The 24,167-nt window shown below is 41.6% G+C and overlaps 1 protein-coding gene across 2 annotated transcripts in view; it reads left to right on the top strand.

Annotated features, from left to right (window-relative positions):
• The first annotated feature begins 7,295 nt into the window (after positions 1-7,295).
• TAC1 (tachykinin precursor 1) overlaps positions 7,296-24,167 on the top strand; it is a 37,582-nt gene continuing 20,710 nt past the window's right edge. For both annotated transcript variants that reach the window (XM_018555126.1, XM_018555125.1), the window contains exon 1: positions 7,296-7,441. In XM_018555126.1, the coding sequence (XP_018410628.1) occupies positions 7,334-7,441 (108 nt within the window). In that variant the 5' untranslated portion in view covers positions 7,296-7,333. The remainder of the gene's footprint in view (positions 7,442-24,167) is intronic.

The following is a 24,167-nucleotide window of genomic DNA, read 5'->3' as shown; positions in this document are numbered from 1 at the left end:
AGAGCACACCATAGATCCTGCATAGCCCACCTGAGACTCTCTATGGTGGACGCTGCAGGGTCCCAGGTAGGCTGGTCTGGTCGCCGGGGTCCCTAGGTGAAACATTCCAGCGCTTTCCCAGCTGTTCCAGGGCAGAACGGCATCGCAAATCGCATGTGCAGGAGAACCGATCTGCCCTGAAACAGCTGATCGGTCCTGAAATGTCACTTCTCTCCGACTGTTCCTATATACAGAGGACACCATGTACTAGCACCACTCAATGAAGCCAATAAAGAACCAGGGTGGACAGATATGCAGAATTCAGGAGCCGGTCAGTCTGAGAAGCCAACACAAAGATTTTACGGGACCAGAGCACATGGGGGCTTCCACCGGCTACAGCAAAAAGTTTAAAAAAGTGCCAAATATAACATTTTAGCCTCTTCGGGACTTAACTTATGACTGAAGGCCTCTGCTTGCTCATACAAAGAGAGGACACTGGTCTTCATATTGCCTTTTGGTTATACACTGTGAAGGAGAAATCAGAAGACAACGGCCATATCTTGTTAATTCTCCTTAAGGCCTTGATCATTGGAGGTGTTTTAGTGTTTATTCTTTGCTGACCAATCCGAATGTCGGATAACTCAGGACTTGGAAGCACAATGTCTGAAAATAAGGACCGCACTGATTGTCAGACTTCAGCCGGGGAACGAAGGAAAGCACTTCTCTCTAAGGTAAGGGATCTTGAACTCGTATGCATAATCATGTCTTCAGGCTAAAATGCTAAAAATAATACAGATGTCAGTGAAGCCGCAGAATATATTGCATGCTGTGAAAAACATAACCTCCAATGTCTGCTCTTTTATGGCTTTTGCTGCCCCCAAACTGATGAAAAGTGGTTTGAGGTTAATTTTGATTGGTTGTTATGTGTTATTGAGGCACTGCCTTGTCTTATTTCATACGTGACAACTTTCTGGGTTGGGAATGAAGGACACATTATAGCACAATGTATGTAGGCAAAGGACGCACCCATGCCTTACCCTTGTTAAACTGGCCATGAAAAATTTAGGCCCTCATACCTGAGCAATTTGATCCCTTATAACATCCAATATTTGCTGTTTTATGGTTTTTGCTGCCCCCAAACTGAGGAAAAGTGGTTTGAGGTTAATTTTGATTGGTTGTTATGGGCTATTGAGGCACTGCCTTGTCTTATTTCATACGTGACAACTTTCTGGGTTGGGAATGAAGGACACATTATAGCACAGTGTATGTAGGCAAAGGACGCACCCATGCCTTACCCTTGTTACACTGGCCATGAAAAATGTAGGCCCTGTTCATACCTGAGCAATTTGATCCCTCACCAGAAGCCCTTCAACGGTTAACACTACGAATTCCATTATATTTAAAGGTGCCTGTTCACATCTGAGCATAGCAGTGGCGGACCTAATAACCAAAGGGCCCTGGTGCAAGATTTTATCCCCCCCAGCGGTCTCTAATGTTGCAGTGGCGTGCTGGACTTACCGGAGACCCTGAAGAGCACACCATAGATCCTGCATAGCCCACCTGAGACTCTCTATGGTGGACTCTGCAGGGTCCCAGGTAGGCTGGTCTGGTCGCCGGGGTCCCTAGGTGAAACATTCCAGCGCTTTCCCAGCTGTTCCAGGGCAGAACGGCATCGCAAATCTAACCGATCTGCCCTGAAACAGCTGATCGGTCCTGAAATGTCACTTCTCTCCGACTGCGATCTCACATTTCACCGCACTCACAAAGTCGGCTAGAAGTGACATTTCAGGACCGATCAGCTGTTCCAGGGCAAATCGGTTCCCTGCACATGCGATTTGCGATGCCGATCTGCCCTGGAACAGCGGAGAAAGTGTTGGAATGCTTCACCTATTCCACCGCCGAAAAACTGGGGAGATTACGTTTAAATGTGTGACCACGTCACTGGTCACACATTCTAACGTAGTCTCAAACTGTGATAGCTCACATGCCTACCTGTAATCATTTAATCAGAGAAATAGATTATAATAGGGAACATTACAGTGTAATATTCCCCATTATAATCCACTTTTCTAATTACATAAAATAGCAGTACATAACAGAGAAATAGATTATAATAGGGAACATTACCGTGTTATGGCGCCGTGCAGAACCTCAGAGATGTGAAGATAGGTCACCAGATAGGTAATTTATTGTAAATAACGTCACATAGGCCAAAATTGCCAAATTTTGGTGATGTATGACCTATGTGACGTTATTTGAAATAAATTATACGTTCCTTGCATTTTTGAGTGCTGGTGACCTGTCTTCAGTGCTCAGAGAAGGGGGCGCACTTTGGCACATTTGGTTTGCGTGCCAGAGGACTACTGTTTTTTGTTGCATTCTCCGCAACAAAAAAATACCCCTCATAATGGGAACAGCAAGTATGCAGACCTGGGAACCTGCAAAGATCTTACCAATAGAGTCCCCGAGTGGCAGGAGAATCTGTCAGGTGGTTTAACTCTCCAGAATCTCTCAAACTCTGAAAAACCAGCTGTGGGTGGACCGATCCTTTAAAAGCCAAAATGGAGTTTACAGTATGATAGAAAATCTCTCTCTAATGGGTTTTAATGTCCCTTGGATGTTCATTAACTTCTTAGAGAAGCTGTTTGTCATTCTCTCATTCGTTTTTTTTGTTCCGAGGAAAGGAAAAGGAGAGTTTAGCAGTAAAAGCTTTCCAGAATCCATTTTAGCAGTAATTTATTACATCGAATCCTCCAGGGGCCTTTACAACAAGTGGAAGGAAGAACTGTGGCTCGCTACACAAAATACTCAGGCTGCTTGTACGAAGGAGACTAAGGGATGTAGAGCAGCTGTTCAGGGTATTCAGAATAAAGACAGAAGGCATGGTCATGGAGGGTGGGGGGTTGTCTACCAGTACTGGTCTGGGCTGGTCAGCTATGGCATATAAATCATTCCAGCTGGCATGTATAATAGCTTTCAGAATTGATTCCAAGTCAAACTCAAATTCAACCTGAATTTTCAGAGTTCAAATTCAATTAAATGTTTCATATTATAATTTAGAATTGCATTGAAGTGAATAAGGGACTGTTTTAGATGGTCACTTTTATGCAATGTAGATGGTCACTTTTATGCAATGCAATGTATGGAAACATTCCATGTTTCCATACATTGCACTGATGAAGGCCAACAAGCCTGCTCTACTATATGCAGAGTTGACCAAGGTACCATAAAGAAGGGATTTGCATGACCCCACTCACTTTCATAAAATGAGGAATGAGCTTTATTTTGGGGATTTGAGATGGAAGTTAGGCATATAGATACATTGTATTTTAGGAAAGGTTTGCTGTGCTTTCTACTAGGTTAGTAGAGGGCTTTTGGGGACCTTAAAACAAGGTCAATAAAAGTTTAGGAAATATCAGACTGAGTATGTAATAAAAAATACTTAGGAAGAGATTTCCTTTAATAAAAAAAACAGATATCAAAATGATAATTAAATTATCTCCACAGATACAGATAGATGAAAGTAAGTTACAGCGAAAATGGCCCTTAGCCCCACCACCTCTCAAAACATTGAGTAGATCCAGAGCTAAAAGTATCTAAGGTTATATGCTAATGTTGACTTTCCTGTGAAAGTCAAGCTTAGCCATGCGCCCTCTTACCTCCCAAGCCTCCATGTACATCATTTAATGTGATGAATGTCCTCACTGACCAATAGGCACGCTTAGAAGGTAAGAGGGGGCAAGGCTAAGCTTGACTTGCACAGGAAAGTCAACATTAGCGTATAAGTTCAGATACTTTTACCTCGGGATCTACTCAATGTGTGAAATGCCGTTTTCACTAAAGACGAACTCTACATGTAGATATTTAATATGCTCAGTTTAATTGCCGAGGTTTCTGACAAATATCCTTTTAGAAATGAGAAGACGGTGAGAGAGGGCTGAGACATGAGGGACTATTAATATTAACACGAAATCCCTTTGAAAAATAAAAAGCAGAATATATAATAATAACAACAATAATAATAATAATAATATGCATTCAAATTTCTCTTAAAAGCCTAATTTCAACCTAAACATTATATTTAGCTTTGGATAGAGCCAGGGAGAATTAGAGATGTGGTGGTCAACTTAGTGAATATAGGAGACCTCAAGGGCAGCCCCCGACTTGTCCAGAAGGCGGCCAATAGAGTAGCTTTCATCAATTAAAAAAAAAAATATGTTAAGATGAACTAACATTCATTCAAACTATGAATGACAATGCACTTGCTTGCAGTTAACACAAATGTCACCCAGAACATCTGACATATTTGGTGTGACCCGAGGATAAATTGGAAGACTTTTCTCTAAACGAATGTTTTACATTTATTAATATTCTTTTTTACATTTTCCTCATGGGGGGGGGGTCCTTGATCTAGTTAGTGGAGACTTGATTCATGCAGCTGCAACCGATTGCTTCTAACAGGGGTCTACTGCTCAGTGGTGTCCCTAGACTTTCTGCCCCCTGAGGCGGGCAGAAAGGCTATTGCCGTCATTGGTTGCAAAGATCTGGACCGGACACTCGCGGTATACTGAGACGCCGCAGCTGAAGCAGATCCCGACAATTATGTCTGGATCCGCCCAGCTGCGTGACTGACAGCTGGGTCTGCCTATCTAGAGGCAGAGCCAGCTGTACCCGCCCCCTCCCCCGTCTGTTCCGCTGTCAGCGCTGGCAGATCGGAGCAGGGTGAGGGGAATCCAGCCCCTCCCCTGTCACGGCAGAGAGCAGTGACAGGATCGAGAGGTGAGCGAACGCCGGTATGTGTTCGCTCACCTCCCGATCTACTGTGCCCGATCTACTGTGCCGACCTGTGAAAGTCTCATTGTCACAGGTCGGCTAGAACTATGAGGCGAGTGAAAAGCGCTCACCTCATAGTTCTCCTTTAAAAACCTTTTGACTTTAATATTACTTTAGAATGCTGCTTTCCAATATATATCAGCCTAAACATGCATGTAAGAAAAGAGAGGGACAGACCACCATTTGAGGCATCTTGAACTTATCTATGGACCCAGCCCTGGGCTGATTGCCGTCTATGTGCAAATTTAAAGTGATATTAAAGTCAAAATGTTTCTAAGCTATTTCAAATGCTGATGAAATCACTTACAATGGATGCTGCTCCTTGATGTATAAAAGTTTGAGCTTCCTGCAGAATCAGCTGGTCCCCTGATATCCTGTTTTAGGTTGGTTCCTTTCCCTTGCAAGGTATATGGAGCAACCCTTGTGTGTGCTAGTAAGCTGTGTGTGTCTCCACAAACACACAGACACAGCAAGGCAATCCATTGTTCCCTGCTCCCCTCTCCTCCTTCTTCAAGCTAGTAGATAAAAGTCACCTGGACTTTGCTCTGTCCCTTGTGATCGTGTACTGGACAGGAAGTTCAGGGAAGCTGAGCTGAGAGAGTTGGAGCTGTTTGGAAAGATGATGGCTGTAGGTCCTTGGGCAAAAATATAAAGAAATACTTTGCTCAGCAATATATATTTGTATGATCTGGATTCGTTATTGAAAAAAAGTTTGAGAGTTTAATACGATTTTAACTCTTTCCCTTTCAATTGTAACACAATTCACAGGATTTCCCTTTTTACAGGCTGATCACTTGACGGCTCTCATTTGGTCCATGATTTAAAGGATAATCTTGCTGATGACAGTTTGTCTTGCAACCACCTCCATTTGTGATGACTAATCCAGCACCCCGGGGGGTGAGGGGTAACACTTGACTTGCTCTCCCACTTGAGCCTGGTTCCGCTGACGGCTCTTGACGAATCGCTCTCATTTTCGAATACCGCCGTATCAAAAAATAACCCGTGATTAACAGGTCGTGACTTGCGCCTGCCTATGATCACATCTCTTGTCGTCTTTTCTTTTATGATTTAGCCGGGGTGACAAAGCGCTAACGCATTTTTTGTGCCATTGGGAGACCGATTTAAAGTGCGCGGCCCCGAATGGCGTCACCGTAGACTAATTGCAAGTTGTAACAGAGGGTCAGCTGCGGGGGGGGGGGGGCAAGTGTCATAATTACGTCTGTATGGGCATACATACAGAAAATACAAGAGGTAGGCTTAGAAAAAAAATTCTTTTGGGAAAGCCTCCAAGTCTAATTGAATATTGATAAGGCAATATCCACTTTGCAGACGTCACACTGTCCCCCATATGGTGAATAGAGTTGGTTGGAATTAGGTAATTAGGTTTTGGAAGACGAACGTTCCTTAGTCCTGCCCATCCTCTCTTTATATATAGTTGAGCTCTCGGGAGTGCAGGGAACAGCAACACACAAGCTGAGCAGGCGAGAGCTGCGAGCGATCTTCCCACTCAAGTACAGTAAGTGATCACATCTCGTTCTTGGCTTCTTCATTTCAGGATACATCATAGATGTATCAAAAGCCTGCACCTTATCATTTAATCTCACTTTTATCTTATCACTTTATTTTATTTCTTTCTGTGGATCACATGCTGCAACATTTTGCTAAACTATAAACATTTTTACACATCAAAGCAACAACTGCAGTTACATTTTATATACGTTTCCTTTTTTAATTTCTTTTTATCTTTTATTTTTCATGCCGTTGATTGACGTTTCTCGCTGATCATCAAACTTTAAAAATGTCTACACCACACTAAAACCAAATTTCTGTAGCTTGCTGCTTTGAAACGTCTTGTTGCTTATGATTGAGACTATCAGGGTTATTCACTAAAGGGGTGAAGAGTTTGGAGAAGTGAACAATCTAGGACAAAATTAAAGCAACCAAAAACAATCAAAGCAACAACTCCAGTTGCATTTTATATATGTTTCCTTTTTTAATCTTTTTTTTTCCTGACGTTGATTGACATTTCTTGCTGATCATCAAACTTTAAAAATGTCTACACTACACTAAAACCAGCTGCTCCCACATTTCTGTAGCTTGCTGCTTTGAAACGTCTTGTTGCTTTTGATTGAGACTATCAGGGTTATTCACTAAAGGGGTGAAGGAGAAGGAAGGAGAAGGGAACAATCTAGGACAAAATAGATGATTTGTAGAAATTCTCCACTTCAACTCACTTTCCAGTTCAGCTATCTTGTCCTAGATTGTTCACTTCTCCTGTTTCCTCCAAATTCTTCACCCTTTTGTGAATAACCCTGTTATGTTTTCTTTTCCTTTCATCTATGTGTTACTTGTGGATTCTTTTCTTGCTGCTGAATTGACGCGTCCTATCTTCTTTTGCAGAAGCTGCATCTTCTGACTCTGAAGCTGCTTCGCAGAGATTGTCGCTTCTCTTGTTCGGCTTCAAGCGTCACCCTTCCACTTGTGTCAGGTCGAGGGGTCCTTTTGTGAGAGCGGAGACAGAATGAAGATCCTCGTAGCTTTTGCTGTCATTATGTTGGTTTCGGCGCAAGTGTTTGCGGCAGAAATAGGACTTAATGATGAGCCGGAGTGGTACAGCGACCAGATCCAGGTAAGATGGTCGGGTCATCAAAATGTGAAAAGTTAGGCTGAAACTTTCTGTCTCTTCTTTTTTACTCTGTACAGACATGTAGGATTGGATTACATGGAAACACAGATATATAGATAGATAGATAGATAGATAGATAGATAGATAGATAGATAGATAGATAGATAGATATATAGATAGATCGATCGATAGATAGGCAAAAGCAAAGAGAGAGGGAGAGATAGCTTTCTGTCTCTTGCTTCCTTTTCCATACTCTATACAGACATGTATGAATGGATATATTCGATAGATAGAAAGATAGAAGATAAATAGACAGAGCGATAGAAAGATAGATAGATAGATAGATAGATAGAGCGAGCAATAGAAAGATAGACAAAGAGATTGATAACTAGATAGATAGAAATAAATAGATAGATAGATAGATAGATAGATAGACTGACAAAAGGAAAGAGAGGGAGAGATAGCTTTTTGTCTCTTGCTTCTTCTTTCTTACTCTGTACAGACATGTATGAATGGATAGGATAGGATAGATAGATAGATAGATAGATAGATAGATAGATAGATAGACAATAGGAAAGAGAGGGAAATACCTTAAGACAGAGATATACTGTCTATTGGAAGCAGCAGTCTCAATGTTTGCAATTTTCTATGACAATGCAACAGGAGGATGACCCGCGTATTTACCTCCAGTAAATAGAATTCCAAAGCATATGGTTGCAGCACACGTCTATTCTTTATTTAGTCCTCGCCTGATACAAAGTAACAGTTTGGATCCAGCTTGATAAAGAGCATTGTATGCTCAAAACTGTTGCTGTTCCTTTGTGTCTGAAGGGGATTAAATAAAGAGTATAGTACTATATAACTATATAGTATAGAACAGTACTATCTATCTATCTATCTATCTATCTATCTATCTATCTATCTATCTATCTATCTATTTTTTTCACCAAAGCTGAAACTGTCACTGCATCTACCTTAGTATTTACTGTAGATTGTACAGTCATTATCTCTCACATTGCTGGATGGGGCATGTCACAGCTGTGAACAATACTATCATTATATATAATATTCTCACATGTGTCAGTGTGTGCGGCATGAAAGGCAATTGTGTTATTAGAGAAGAGTCTAGAAAATAACATGTTATGGGAATGAGTTCCTAAGTCTAAACATAATCCTTTAAAAAAGAAAAGACTTACTTATTTTAGCCCACGACCACACAGAACTTAAAGGGCACGTTTATCTTTTTTGTATTGTGCTTCCTTCAGAACATACAAGCTGATGATTTTAATGTCCTCGGATGGCTCAGCTTTTATATGATCACATTTTCATAAAAGGTCAGATACAAAATGAAATAACAACGTTCTACAAGACCAGGCTACAGCTGCTGCTCTCAAAATAAATTCTACAATTGCAGAGTAAAGAACAGTGGAAAAAGAGCAGTTCTGGCAAATTATTACATGGATAAAAGCATCTATCTATCTATCTATCTATCTATCTATCTATCTATCTATCTATCTATCTATCTATCTATCTATCTATCTCTCTGTATCTATCTATCTATCTCTCTGTATCTATCTATCTATCTATCTATCTATCTATCTATCTATCTATCTATCTATCTATCTATCTATCTATCTATCTCTCTGTCTCTATCTATCTATCTATCTATCTATCTATCTATCTATATCTCTCCCTGTCTCTATCTATCTATCTATCTATCTATCTATCTATCTATCTATCCATTCTAGGAGCCCCTAGCAAATGCATCTTCTAAACTCTTTTAGGATAAATTCCCATGGCGCCAATGCGTGCTGAGATGCACGTGTTAACGACATTACCATAATGCATGGCAGGGCACATCTCTATGTGCGGTGCGTTGTGGTGTTATTCAATGTGAATGGTACCCCAATGAATTGAACTATAATGCTCAATGCACCGTAGTGCACCGAAAATCATATACCATGCATTGCGGTGCACTGCTTTAAAAAAAAACAACATATTGCAGATATTATTTCACACGTTGGCATAACAAATGGGCTGCCTTATTACATCGCACGGTAACGTGAGCCATAACCCGCGTTGGGACTTGTGCATTTATGCACCGCCACGGAGATGGTGATTTCCTTTATAATATTATTTTTGAGGTCATCAGGTCTTTCGGAGCTCCAGTATTTACTAAATCAATAAAGAAACAAATTGACTTTACAGCCTTTTAATTGCTGAGTATCTGATGTGAATAACCCCTTAGTGACAGAAACTTCACTGGGATCAATGTGTCGCATTAATGAGTTGCTTGTTCCCCAAGAGGTTCATCGCATTCTGCTAACAGGGGCTAGGAATAAAACATGGAGAAAGGACACCGGGGACAGAATAAAAAGAAACAATGTGAAACCTTATCTTACGATCCGCACATACATAACATACATTGCAGCACTGGTTGGGTAGGGCGATACCTTTGAATATAGAGACATTTTTGGAGGGAAGACGACAAGAACAGTCAAATACCACACAGACAGATTCCCTGGTGGGACTCAAACCGAGAACCCCTGTACTGCAAGGGAGGAGAGCTTGCCTAAGTCTGCCCTGCTACTTAGGATTGTACATTCGATGTCAGCACTGAATTTATCATATCTATGGCCAGTTTGAGTGATTTTCTTTACTGGTGGGACAACAAGTTCCGGCACGAATTTCCAACCATCGGCTGGGGACTTGTTCTTTACCAACAGTTGGACACTCACAGTTCAGCCAGCTGTCTTTGAGTTGATTTTTCCGATATGATTCCCTATGTGATCATCAGATATTTACTACCAATGTCCCCACATACACAAGATTCTATCCTTTGATTTGATTTTTGAAGATTTTTTTAAACAAGTGTAAGCTTTTCATCTTTAAGGTGTAACTTACTGTAGAAAGTCTTATTTACTGGTTTGTTTGACCATAATTCATATGCGTTATAATGTGCCCAGCCTAATGCATAGTAACACACTCTATATGATCATTACAGTGCATTGCAATTCATCCTTAACTGTACCCTAATGCACATTTACTTTGAGCTATGTGGTACTATGGGGCGCCACAATGCAGAGATGCAAATGCTCTGTATATGGCATTGCATTATTAAAAATAGTGCAAGAGCTATTGTCTGGTAATGCATACGTGTTATGGTGTGTTATGGTTACTTCAAGAGTGAAAGAGTGTAGAACGGCCATTCTCAACCAGGGTTCTGTGGAACCCTAGGATTCCTCCAGAGGTTACCAGGAGTTCCTTGAGCTGTGGATGGCTGACCTCCCCGGTGCCTGCATAATTCTGCATACAATGCCACCAGGCAGAACCAGGGGCAAGAACCCAATGTTTTTTTTTTAGCTTTTTATAAGGGTGTCATTCTGACTGCCACTGTAATGGGCAATCTTCCCACTGACCATCAAAATAAGGGGCATTCTTCCCAATGACTATCAATGTAATGGACCTTCTTCTCATTGATCACTAATGTCCACCAATGTAAAGGGCATTTTTCTCACTGACCACCAATATAAGGAGCATTCTACCCACTGACCACTAGTGTAAGGCACATTCTTCCCACTGACCACCAATGTAAGAGGCATTCTTCCCCCTGACCACCAATGGAAGGGACATTCTTCCCACTGACCACCAATGTAGGGAGCATTCTTCCCACTGATATTCAATATAAAAGACATTCTTCCCAGTGACCACCAATGTAAGGGACATTCTTTCCACTGACCATCAATGTAAGGAACATTCTTCTCACTGACCACCAACGTAAGGAGCATTCTTCCCACTGACCACCAATGTAGGGGGCATTCTTCCTACTGATCACCAATGTAAGGATAATTCTTCCCACTGACCACCAATGTAAGGAGCATTCTTCCCACTGATCACCAACGCTAGGAGCATTCATCCTCTGACTACCTATGTAAGGGGGATTTTTCCCATTGTCCACCAATGTAAAGGTTAATCAATATAAAAGTAATCTACAATGTAAGGGGCATTACTCCCACTGACCACCAACATTAGGAGCATTCCTCACACTATCCACCAATGCTAGGAGCATTCTTCAACTGATTACCTATGCAAGGGAGGGATATTCTTCTTACCAACCACCAATGCAAGGAATATTCTTCCTACTGACCCCCAAGTATTCATTTTAGCAGGGGTTCCCCGAGACCTAAAAGTTACTTCAAGGGTTCTTCTGTGGTAAAAAGGTTGAGTAATGCTGTTTTAGACTAACGATTTTCTACAGAAGAGAATACCACTTACTGCTGTATCTGCTGTCCGTGGTGCTGAAACACATTGTCGGCACTAACAGACCTGAACTGAAGTACAATTTTCATGCTGTGGGTCTAAAATTCACATACATATAAAACGTACATAAAATGACTTGTAATGGGCGGCTTCTTCATTGTGATAGAAAACAGTATTCCAGTATTTGCTTTCCATTTTCCGTAGCAGTGAAACACTTTAGGTGCCAATATGCAATGACCTCAGTAATATCAATGGCTTTGTTAATCAAGGAGCCCATTCCATGAGGATTATATTCATTAAAGGGCAACGTATTCCGGATACTTATCTCAGATCTTTTATCACGGCTTGACAGTTCAGCTCTAAGGAGTCAATTCAGAGATGAGGAATATTACAAGGAGCGCGTGTCTGTGGGTGTATGGGTGTGTGTGTGTGTGTGGGTGTATGGGTGTGTATGGGTGTGTGTGTGTGTGTATGGGTGTGTGTGTGTGACCCCACAGTATATGGAAACTACTGATAAAACTATGATAATTAAAGAAAAACATTGTATCCACAATATACATGTTCAACCCCAACCTTTAAATCATTACTAAAGTAATCCACAGAAGTAATTAATAATTGACGAGCAGTTTGTTGAAATTTTGAACAAGCAGTAACTACATTACTTAGTAATAAATAGTATTTTATAGCATTGGATATTTGTGATCCTAGTGTGATTTCTTTTTTTTTTTTTAACTAAAAGACATTAGGCTCAATTTACAAAGCTTTAATTGAAGAAATAAAGTATGTATATTTCATCCATGTGACTGTCATTTTTTAATCTCATTGTACTCAACTGAACATAACTGTCATTTTTTTTGTAAATAATTATCTTTAATCTGGGTGTGTTAAGTTTGTGAATTGAGCCTATGCTGTCTTAATGTGCCCATACACCTTACGATTATTGGACGATTTTCGTATGCGATCGACTTTTCGTCCGATAATCGTATGTGTGCATTGCAGTGTCCGACCGACATTACTGTACAATCGTACGACTTTTGACGGTCAAGCATGTTTGAAAACTTTGCTCGATCATACGATTGTCGTAAGGTTGCTGGCGTTTCCATCCGTCAAAAGTCGTACGATCTACACTGCGCATGCGCGAACGAAAATACGACAAATCAATTACCGCATTTCGTCCAGGTGCTTCTCGTTAATTACGGCTAAATTAATCTTGCGATCATCGGGGCAGGATGGGGCTGCCGTACGAAAATCGTATGACTATTCGATCATCGGATGAAACGTTTCGTCCGATAATGGTAAGGTGTATGAGCACCTTTAGTCAAAAAAGTACAGTGCCATTGGCCCACGGTTTCACATACGTATTTGTTTCAGTTGAGTTATGGATTCCAATCCAATTACAAGCATTAATATCAAGCATTGCAATATCAATTACAAGCATTCTCTCATACGTGTAATAATTACAATATACTCAGCCCTGGTATACAATTATAGGATCTTCCACCCACAATGATGACATACAAAAAAAGAAATAAAAAAGAAATAAACTAAAGGAACCCCGGACCATTTCTTAATTGTTAGTCTTTAATACCATTGTATTTTAATGCAAAATCTGACAATAACTGCAAACAAACCTCAACTCTCCCTCCGTGATAAATGTTAATATGAATGACAGCCTGGTCAAGACACCACGTACTACCTCTCCATGCACATGAGTGGGTTGAGGTTTGTTTGGAGTGATTGCCACGTGTTAAAATACCCTGTTATTAAAGACTAACAATTGAGAAGTGGTCCATGGTCCCCTTTATTGTTTTTGTCGTAGGAAATCAAAAAGTGTCTAATGGTGGCCAATGGTCCACAAGTCCTACAGAGGTCTGAGGGTCTGGATGAGTCCGTAAACTGAATTTGGTCATACAAGTGCTGATGCTTTATTTTATAGTTTGGTGATGAAGCAATTTGGGAATTCTTTGGCTTGACCAAAATATGCCTGTGTAGATTACCCCTAAACCAATCAGCGGTCTGCCGGGAACACAGCTGCTGTGAAGTAGATAATACCTAATAGAGTCATTTTAAATATTCCCAGTTGGGGTTGTACACATTACACTGAGAGATTTGTTAACCAAACCTGCCACTTTCCCAAATAGCAACAAGAAATGTGCTTTCTATTTAGTATAAGTTGTGTTGATGAGGAGCTTTGATGGATGGCTGTCCGACTCTCATGAAATTCGGGTGATTGTCTTGTGCACCTGTGACCTGTAAAATATTCATGACCTGACGCAGGCTATATTAGTTGAATCCCAGACAGGAGCACTAATGTGAATGGAATGGCTGCTAGTTTGTAAAATTCAATACTCCGGGAGCTTTGGGGAGTACGGGTTAACCTACACAGAGGACCTATTTTATCACCTGTCTTAACCAAACACTTTTGTAGAGCTCCGCCTGTTAATTAAAGGTATAAAGCTTTTATATTGAAGTAGATAAAAACTCAATCGCTAAAATCTCATATAAGCTTAGACATGTTAATGCAATTTTAAAAGCCATTACCGATATTTTTAAAACTGCAGCTTACATTAAAATAATACCCGGTGATTAGAGATGAGCAAATCTGTCTGGGTTGCAGTTTTGAAAAACTTTCTTGGATTTGAAGTTTGCAAAGTTTGAGGCAAACCCAATAGAAGGCTATGGGGAGGAGGTGAATCTTATTATTACTTATTCCTGGCCATTTGCAGGGGTAATAATAAAGCTATTGTCAAACCAAAGGCAAGGGAAGCCCAGCACTGCCATGGGGGATGTGTTCCAATGCTGATATTAGGTATAGCACAATATCTATCACTATGTAGAATTGTCAACTCTGCCTAACACACACTGACAATATGAATGTTGTGAGCCCACCCTTGAATAATGAGGGGGCTGGGTTATCCATTCCATTAGCGTATTGGTTCTTGTGACTCAGCAAGAGTCACAAGAACCAATACGCCAATTAGCAGGGGCTAAATCAGTGCACTGCATTATGGATTGTTTTGAATTTCTGTTGGTGACCCAGCAAAGTTTTTGGTGACTTTGCAAGCCCCAGGGATTCACTGAGAGCCCATGGTAGCCACAAACCTGAACCTCATCTCTACTGATGATCTTGCCACAAAGGTCCTTGTTCAAGCAATTCCCAAACAATGTTCCTTGCTCAGGCACTCTGTTGCGGACTGTCAATTTTACACATATAATCATATCAGGACTGCTTTTTAATATATGGATCACTTGGCAGATATGCAGGGAAGGGGACCAAATCTGGTCTGGTAGATAAGTCATGTTGGTGGAGCACTGAAACCACCGATAGGTGAAAAGTAACTTAATTTATCATTCTTCAAGGCAGCTCTATGTCAACATAAGAGTCTGATAGCCAATTTTTACAAGATATAGCCAACACATTTCAGGGGCTTATAGCTCCCCTTCATCAAGGCTTGAGTGCCAGTAATTGATGGGGTATATGGGACTGCAACCATATAAAATGAGAATTTGAATGATTCCAAAATGCCTGTTTGAGGTCAGTTTTTACAGGATGTAGCCAATGCATTTGGGGGGCTCACAGCTTCCCCTTCATCAAGCCTTGAGTGATGAATATAATTGGGTATTACTGGACAGCAGTCATATATAACGATTTGAATGATTCTAAAACTCCATTCTGCTGTCCAGTATACTCTATTAGTTATCAACCCTAATGGAGGAGAGCTGTGAGCCCTCAAAATGAGTTGGCTATATTGTGTGACCTGTTTGGACTGACCTGCACCATCATCACATTACAGCAACCAGGAAATGGCTTCATTCTTCCTGCCACCTGTCCATAGGGTGCACTTTGGATATGGGAAACCAGGTCTGTTGCCTGCTGTACATTCTTCTATAAGAGGCAGCACCTCATGACCCTTGCCTCCCTGGATCCCATGTGAACTATAGGCAAGCAAGCTGGGGAGAATGGAGCTGATTCCTGGTAGCCATTTGCTGAGGATGCTACATGCTGATTGGTTGTAAACTGGTTGCTGTTTTAGGTGGTCCTTTTTACACCTGAAATGATCAGTAAAATAAACCTGTTATGATAAAAAAAACAGGAGTCTGCCTTTAAACATTTTTGAACACATTTACAGAAAGTTGTTCCTAAGCATGCAAGCAGATCTGTGGCAGCATAGTCAGTTTGCTTTCTTGCTAACTCCCTGGGACAAACACCTGCAGTCTCATAGTCAGTCTGTGATCTTACAGAGGCTCCTGGTGGGAGTTGCTGTCACAAGAGCTGCTGCCCATTCAAGAAAGCATTCCCCGCCCCCACAGAACAGAGATTGGGGAGAAAGGGTGAAATAGCAGTCACATGACCACCACTAACAAAAGATAAAAAAAGATATTTGCATTTGTTTATTAATAAAATTGATTGCCCTTCTCACAGCTATTATACATTTAAAACAAAAATGGTTTTACAGTTGCTTTAAGTAGCACATCAGACCAAAAAGAGGGGCAGTTGAGGAAGAAAGAGAGACAGGTGGGGGTCTATGCAATTGCCTTTGTGATTGAAATGAGAGAGGAAAGGGGGCACATCATGCGTTTTACTTTGGGACCCCATCACTTAGAGTTACAGTTCTGACTACACCCAAGGGTTTATCATGTAGAATATATCAATGTAACAATGGCACCTCTGCTACTGCATTACTGTAACCAGACAAATTAAAGGTACTTCTGTAGGTAGAAATCTCTTGGTACATTCGTTTGGGGGTCTTTACATTGGAATGTTGGGGGGGGGGTGCAGAACCCAAAGCCTCTGAGGAAGCTTGGTCTAAGGATAAGGTTCAGTGTCGCCACTACCATAGGTTTGAGGCGAATCCTATGGGTTTGATAGTCGTGGTCCCAGTGAATTTTTTATGCAGATTCACTCAGGAGAATTTTTTTAAACCGCAATGCACTGTATGGCCTTTCAACTATGACCTGTAGGCTTAGAAGGGTTAATAAGAGGCCTTTTTAGATAAGTCAGCCTTCGCTTCATAAAAGGGGGGAGGCAAAAAGAAGCCATAGTGTCAGTGCATTGCAACCTGCTGTCCACTTCATAAAAGGGGGGGCACAGAGAAGCCATATTGCAATGCAGTGTATTGCAATCTGCTGTAGGTAGAGGAAAGGAAAAGATGGCAAAGTACATAGGGAGAGATTTGGGACAGTCAGGAATCTGTACTTTATTATGATTGCTAGCTCTGGACACAATTGACCTGTTAGTTAGGCATACACCAGTTAGGCCTATTATCACTAAATAAAACTGCCCTGCTGCTGAACAATTTTACACTGTTGTATCATCTCGGTCTCTTAATTCTTATTGAGTGTTCAATAGAAATTGGCCAATGGCAGGACAGTTTTCCATCAGCATGAACAGGGACAGCTTTGGCGAACTTCTTTCAAGGCAGGTCTGTTATAATTTGATGAAAAGCATGTGTCGACTCTAAAGCTTGCAATGAATCAGATTGAGGTGCTACTGCTATATGTATGCCAAGCAAATTCTAAAAGAAATAAAACAATTCCACAGCCAAATATACGCTGCCAGTATGCGCTGTGTGGGAAAATTGTACAGCTTCATAACACCGCATACAGCTTTAAGGCATTACTGCTCTTTTTGGACAGTTGTTTGCCTATTAGCTGTGAAAATGGCCAGAATTTAATGACCAGATTGCCCCGCCCCTTCCCTCCCAGACTTTCATGGGATTTGCCACTTTACGATTGGGAAACCGAACCCTTGGCTAATTGGATCTGGGCAGAATCATCTATCTCCAGCCTGGTCTGGGTGTACGTTGGGTCAGTAATGGTGGCAGCCCAGGTGCCTAAAAATCTAACAGGGACTGCTGGATTGCTTCTTTTCAGTCCTGGTGACTTTTGTGCAGAATAATCCTTTAATTATAGAAATGCCACACTGTCCCTTTAAATCCAGTAGAGCTACACAATCCTGCACACTCACAGTGGTTTTCATACAATATGTTTTAATGAAAGAAGGTTGTGAGCGTGAAATGTATGTATCTATTCTTGCATGCCGGAACCCTTTCATCAAGGCAGCTGTTTATCCGCGCAATATTCCGCTCATTATAATAAACTATTTGTCCGTAAAATGCTGAGCGCCTTATCTGCAGCACGGCTGCTCGGGGACATTGTCTTCCGCCCGTATTTACTCTGATTCACTTAGTCATCCGGATGAATTCGGTTTCGCTGATGTGCAGCACCGCCACACGGTTCGGGTGCAGCGGGTGAAGTAGCAAGGTGTCTCTTTTTTTTGCGTCAGGGCAGCCAATCGGGAAGGAGGCTTTTATTTGTTTGTATTTCATCTCTCTAATCAAATCAAATAATCTAATTTCTTTATGGAAGAGGTACGAGACTTAAATGTTCATATGCCGGAGACATCCTCGTCTACAGATTTTCACAATGTGACTCATCGGAGGACTGATAGACTTAAAGTAGATGTAAAACGTGATTGGATGACATTTAGATTGTTCTGTGCACTGTGTTTTGTGCCACAAAATACTGTTTTCGCCCTTTTCATCCCTTTTCCCATCTCAGTGCTGGGGATCTCCTGCACCCTCTTGTAGCTGCTTCTTGTTTACATGCCCTTGTTAAAGTGTTAACTGCACATAATTGCTCTGGACCAGCTTCCTGATAGTGACAGTAGGGGAGCGTGCCTGTGCAATGAGTGTCAGCACGGCTGCTTGTATTCTCCAACAGAGGTGTATTTGACATGGGTGACAACATAGGAGCACAACAGGCAGGCAGGCACGGGATGTCATCACCCTATAACAGAAAGGACCTCCATGGCAGGTGTTGTTATAATAAAAGCTGCAGACCTCCCGAATCGCAGGCTGCTACCATTATTTGAATTTGGTGCGGTTTAGCATGGCAACGCCCACACAGGCGCGTCATCCATTCACAGATCCTTTGAATGTCACAGCACTACAAGTGTGGTCCATTCATGTTTTCTCCCATCCTATAGCTGAAAGCCCATACCTCAGTTTGGACCTGGGCTGAAGGAGGAGTCTGCAGGAGCCAGAGCTTTGTACCCAAATCCACAGATTGCAGTTGTAATGCTTTAACGGCTCCAATGCAAAACATTCAAAAAATGTAATAAATGAATGGATTTGGCTCATCTACAGAGAGACCAGAAAAGGAGGCAATCATGAACCATACATTATATAATTTAATGGAGACAAGACAAACCTACATACAATCTCAATGTGCAGATTCACCAATGTGTTCACCACTAGTCCTATGAGGCCTTGTCCAACTTCAGGATCCCTCTCCTCAGGAGGAGGTGTATGAAGTGTCATCTGCATGTACGCAGCGAGACAACCTCAGGAGATGTGTCCTCATGCTTCTTCCAAAGCTGTGGAGGTTAATGTATGTGTTGGGACTCTACTACCCCCTTCGTGGGCAAAGGGGTCATGGGAAAAAATTGGTCCATGCTGGTGGACACATTGCTGCATATCAGTAACAAGCGGAGCAGTCTTTGTCTTAGCTGAAACTCTGCTTAAAAAATGCACTACTGTATGAATACCTTGCTGACATACTTTTGTATATCTCTGTCCAAGATAGAAACGTGTCACCAATTCTCTGGCAGTGTATTACGTGCTTTTGATTGATGAGAATTGGTTAACAAGACCTAGGGGAATGGATCACGTGGTGAAAGCATTGAGCTGTTTAGAAATGGTCACACGCATCATCCCCAGCCTTCAGCTGCTAATTATTTTATTGTTTCCTGCCTCTTAGGAGTCAGTCTATACAAAATGAATAATTCATGTTTAGTAGGTCCTGGCTGGTTGAGTCTCTCACCATCTTTTTTGTAGTATGGCAGATACCGGTAATTGGTTAGCATTGTCCTGCTGTGCTAGGATTCGGGGTTCAAATCCCACCATGGATAGTGTCTGAATAGTGCTTATACTGCAGGTTCTCTGGTTTCCACCCATGTTACGCCCGCCCCGGTCCCAAAGGTCTGGTGAGTGTAGTTTCACCTAGAGTAGTCTCCATTCCCTTAAAGAAAGCTGGCCTACTGGTGCTTGATTGCCCCCAGACCATAATGCTATGGCTTCTGGCCAAGTAGTACGAGGGACTGAACTAAGGCATAGGTACATGTGGTCTTCAGGAGTCTCAGGTGTGAATTGTGGTATTGTTGGTGATTATCTCGTAAAAAAGTCCAGAGGAGAGTAGTGGTCAGGGCAGGTAGCAGGCGATGCCTCCTGAGTTCATAGTGCAGCAGACACTCATAGTCTAGAAGGAAGGACCTCCCCTACCACCGCTATGGAAGAAGAAAGTCTTATCCCTTCACAGAACTGACCTGAAGCTTTCAGGAAATAAATACGTATGGGGTATTTTTTAAGAATAGTTTTTAGGTGGCTTTCAGCGGAGAGAGAAGGAGGGACAAAGGAAGAGAGCTGGACTTCTTTTTTAGGATATCAGCCACACAGAGTGCATTGCTTTTAAATAAATTCTCTGACTCCGTAGACTTGAATTGTGCAAAGGAATGGTAACGCAAGTCCATTGTGTAGGAAGCAGAGCTTGCTTATGTAATGTGCAGATAATGGTTGCACTCATGTAAAATCTTAAGCTATACACAGAACCGATTTTAAAAACAAATAATATGCATTGATAAGATCATTACAGCTTTACATCATGCTGATTCCTATTACATTATATTTGAGAAGTCCTTAAAGACTATACGTTCCCTTTAGGGATGGAGACTCAGACTCTTACAGATGTCTGTTGGTGATTGGTTCTCTTTAGGAAAAAAAAATGGCAACATTCTACATTAAGCAAAAACGTACCCCCGGCCTCATTCCTCTTATGTGATTAATGCAATATATCAGCCGCAGGGTGGATTTGGCATTGTTCCCTCTGCATTCCAGGCACGCTCCACAGAACCTTACATGACGTCTTACCTTTTTTACCATGCTAACAGCTATGGACATCTTTCAAATTTTTTTCCCCTCCTAATTACTTTAAATAATCAATGTGACTCCATTACTGACTTGCTACTAAAATGCCTCACTTTCCCCCCACGATGTATAGTAGAATGACAAGAATGATATACTGGCTTTGGCTCATGCCAGGAGTCACCTTGGAAGGATGGCTGCAATTGAGTTAAAAGTCATCTAATTCAGCGTGGAACTCTTTGTCATGGCTCAAATACACCGTCGGGACTTGATATGGTACCGCAATGCAATATTGCTAATTGCCTCAAAAAAGTGCTGATCGATACAAGATGGTGGTGGAAATAATTTGTAGATTTACCATTACATTTATTTTATTTGCAATTTTGCTTAAGTACATTTAAACAGGTTTAGCCATTTAAAGCTGAATTATTAAATTCATTATATAGAGCCGCCATATTCTGAAGGAGGTTACTGAGTAACAAATGTTAGGGTGTTTCAGGCCCCTGGGAGGGATCCTTCACAGCCACAGTAGAACATAAAAACTCCATGCAGATAGTGTTCCTAGGAACTGAACCCATTAATGCATCACTGCCATTGCCACTATGTTGCCAAGTCAACAGTCACTAATTGGTATTGATGACTTGATTGGTTTCCAGCCAATTAGCTTGATTAACCTGGTGGAACCAATCTGCTTATAAAGGGATCCTGCAGACTCACTGCCATATTGTATATGGGATGCCCATCCTGTGTTCTGAACACACAGAATACAGCACTCCTCAGAGTATCATCCAGAAGGTGAGCAGGACCTCAAAGGAGCCTTTCTCAACCTTCTTACCTAGGAGGAACCCTTGAAATAGTTTGCAGGTCCTAGGAAACCTCTGCTTAAATTATAGCTCCAACTTATGTTACATTAATTTGATGAGCAATTTTCACTTTGGTGGTCAGTAAGGAAACATCTCCTTCCATTGGTTGTCAGTAAGGAAACATCTCCATATATTGGTAGTCAGTAAGGAAATGTCCTCTTACATTGGTGGTCAGTAAGGAAATGTCCTCTTACATTGGTGGTCAGTAAAGAAACGTCTCCTTCCATTTGTTGTCAGTAAGGAAATTACTTCTTACATTGGTGGTAAAATAAGGAAATGTCCTCTTTGGTAGGTTTTACATTGGTAGGCAGTAAGAAAATGTCCTCTTACATTGGTGTTCATTAAGGAAGTGACCCCTTATATTGGTGGTACAGTATTAGTTACATTGGCAGTCAGTAAGAAAATGCCCCCTGCATTGGTCGTCAGTGGAGAAATCCCCTCTTATTTTGGTGGTCATTGGGAGAAGAACCCCTTAAGAACGATGGTTATTGGTAGTAGGGACCCTTTACAGACAGCTAAAACTTCATATCCATCAGTTACTTACCTGGAAGGATGAGATGAAAGGACTTACAAGTTCCATGTTGATGACTCAGCCTAGTGAGGTTGCTGTTGTAACTATGCAGTAGATCAGTCCACAACTGCTCATTGCTCAAGGAACCCCTAGCCTCCTCTGGAGGAACCCTAGGGTTCCACAGAACTCTGGTTGAGAAAGGCTGCCCTAAAGGGAGCACAGAGGGCTAGTCAGGCTACACCCCCACCCCAGTAATGTCAGTACCTTAGAAGGTATGTAAACCCTAACAATGCACTTTTCTTATTTGCTTCCTTTTGTTCTGTATAATATACCATTGATAGCCTTTGATACAAATACAAAAAAACCCCATTTGATCCTACCAGAAGTCTTGGGAGCTAATGACTTCCTGTTCTCTCTGCGTGCGCTCACTGTTATCAGCTACATAGTTCTCAGCTATCTATGAGGACTACAGATGGACACCCATGTATGTTATTGAGAAGAGCAGGTGGAGTACTGTAATCCTAACTTGTATGTAATGTCCTGGTTCAGTAGGGTGACAACAATCATTCACCCTAACACAGGAAGTGTATTACTGGCACAATTATATAAAAAATAAAGGAACCCGCATGAAAGTGGCGCAAGAAAACCCAAAACACCCAGGTCGGCAGCAGATGAGTTGGGAATAATGGAAGTGAGATCTCACTGTTGGAGTATCCAATACATATAATAAGCCAGGGACTAACTCAACCAGCCAGACTCCCCCTGTAACTAAAATATCCCCTTTGGTGCCTGCTTTCATTCATTGGATTTCAGTCTTTTCCATTATGGAGGCTCAGTATGACCTAACACACCAGGGTGACAATGCTGCTCCTCCATAGATGCAGTACAGTGAGTGAGTGTTGTCACCCGAGGACAGGAAGTGTGTTACTGGCAGGGTTACAAAGTAAAAATAAAGGGAAACAAAATCTGAATGAAGAAAACGAATGCAGCCACCACATCTCAGGACCGGCAAGCTGCAGTATATTACATTTTTGTTCTTGAGTACAGACACATTTTTTAACTTTTTTGTTTGTTTGTAAAATTGTTGTCAAAACTAAAAAACTAAAAATAAATCTGTTTTGATGTAGAATTTCCATAAATTCTACCCCACTCCTAATAACTAGACATGTCATTTTCTATTCTTTCCGAATTGATATTAACACGAACTTCGTTAAATTCGGACGTTAGGATGCATCCGAATTTCTGAATTTGAACGCGACCAAATGCGAACTAATCTGAATGTCCTTTTAATGAGAATTCAGATCTGTCCGAATTTTGTTCAAAATGAAACTAAATGGGACATGTGACTGTTCTCTGGCTAATCAGATTTTTTTTTGGCTGTGGAAGGTGGCGTTACAGGCAAGGTCATGTGACTTTGTTCCGAAAACGAAAGTTCAGATCGCTCTAAAGCGAAATTTGTACCGATCCGAAATCCAGCTAACTAAGCGAATTTCAGACCTGAAATCTGAAAAACAAAAGAAATAAAAACCCAAATTGATCCAAAATGACACAATTTGTTTGCGGGGTTACATGCCTAGTGTTAGCCATATCTATCTAGAACTTTGTAAACCTACTTCTTGATGGACTTCCTCAGTGCACTAGTCTCAACAGGTCACCGGAACAGGTCACCGGCACACACAGTATGTGCCGGTGACCTGTTGAGATTATTCTTGTTTTGCACGGCGCCATCCGTGTGATCACCATGAGCACCACCACCATTGAAAAGTTGAAAAGGAGTGCGGGTGGTTCTTGGAAACAATTGTTCCTCAGTGCACTGATACCACGTCACTCAGCTCTCCTCACCAATCTCATGGAGCCTGCCTCAACCTTGGAACAATGTAACATTATCATTGCTTGCTGGAAGCAATGCATGATGGGATATGCAGTCTTGAGAAATGGAGATTGCATCACATCAAGCAACAGGGAAAGAGACACAAAGCACACTGCGATTCCAGGAAGTTGTTGGAAGTGATGGGCAGACGGAAGGCAGCGCTCACTATATAAAAGGGATTTTTTCAAGTAAACTTTGATTGCATTATCAAAAACAACTCAGAGCTGGTGCTGGCACTAGGCAAACTAGGCAGCCGCCAAGGGTGCACCGCTGCCTAGGACACAGCCTTGCCCACTCACCCCCC

Source organism: Nanorana parkeri, unplaced genomic scaffold, assembly GCF_000935625.1.
Source record: "Nanorana parkeri isolate BGI_ZX_2015 unplaced genomic scaffold, ASM93562v1 scaffold184, whole genome shotgun sequence".
Taxonomy (NCBI): domain Eukaryota; kingdom Metazoa; phylum Chordata; class Amphibia; order Anura; family Dicroglossidae; genus Nanorana; species Nanorana parkeri.
This window is presented reverse-complemented; position numbering and strand designations above follow the sequence as displayed.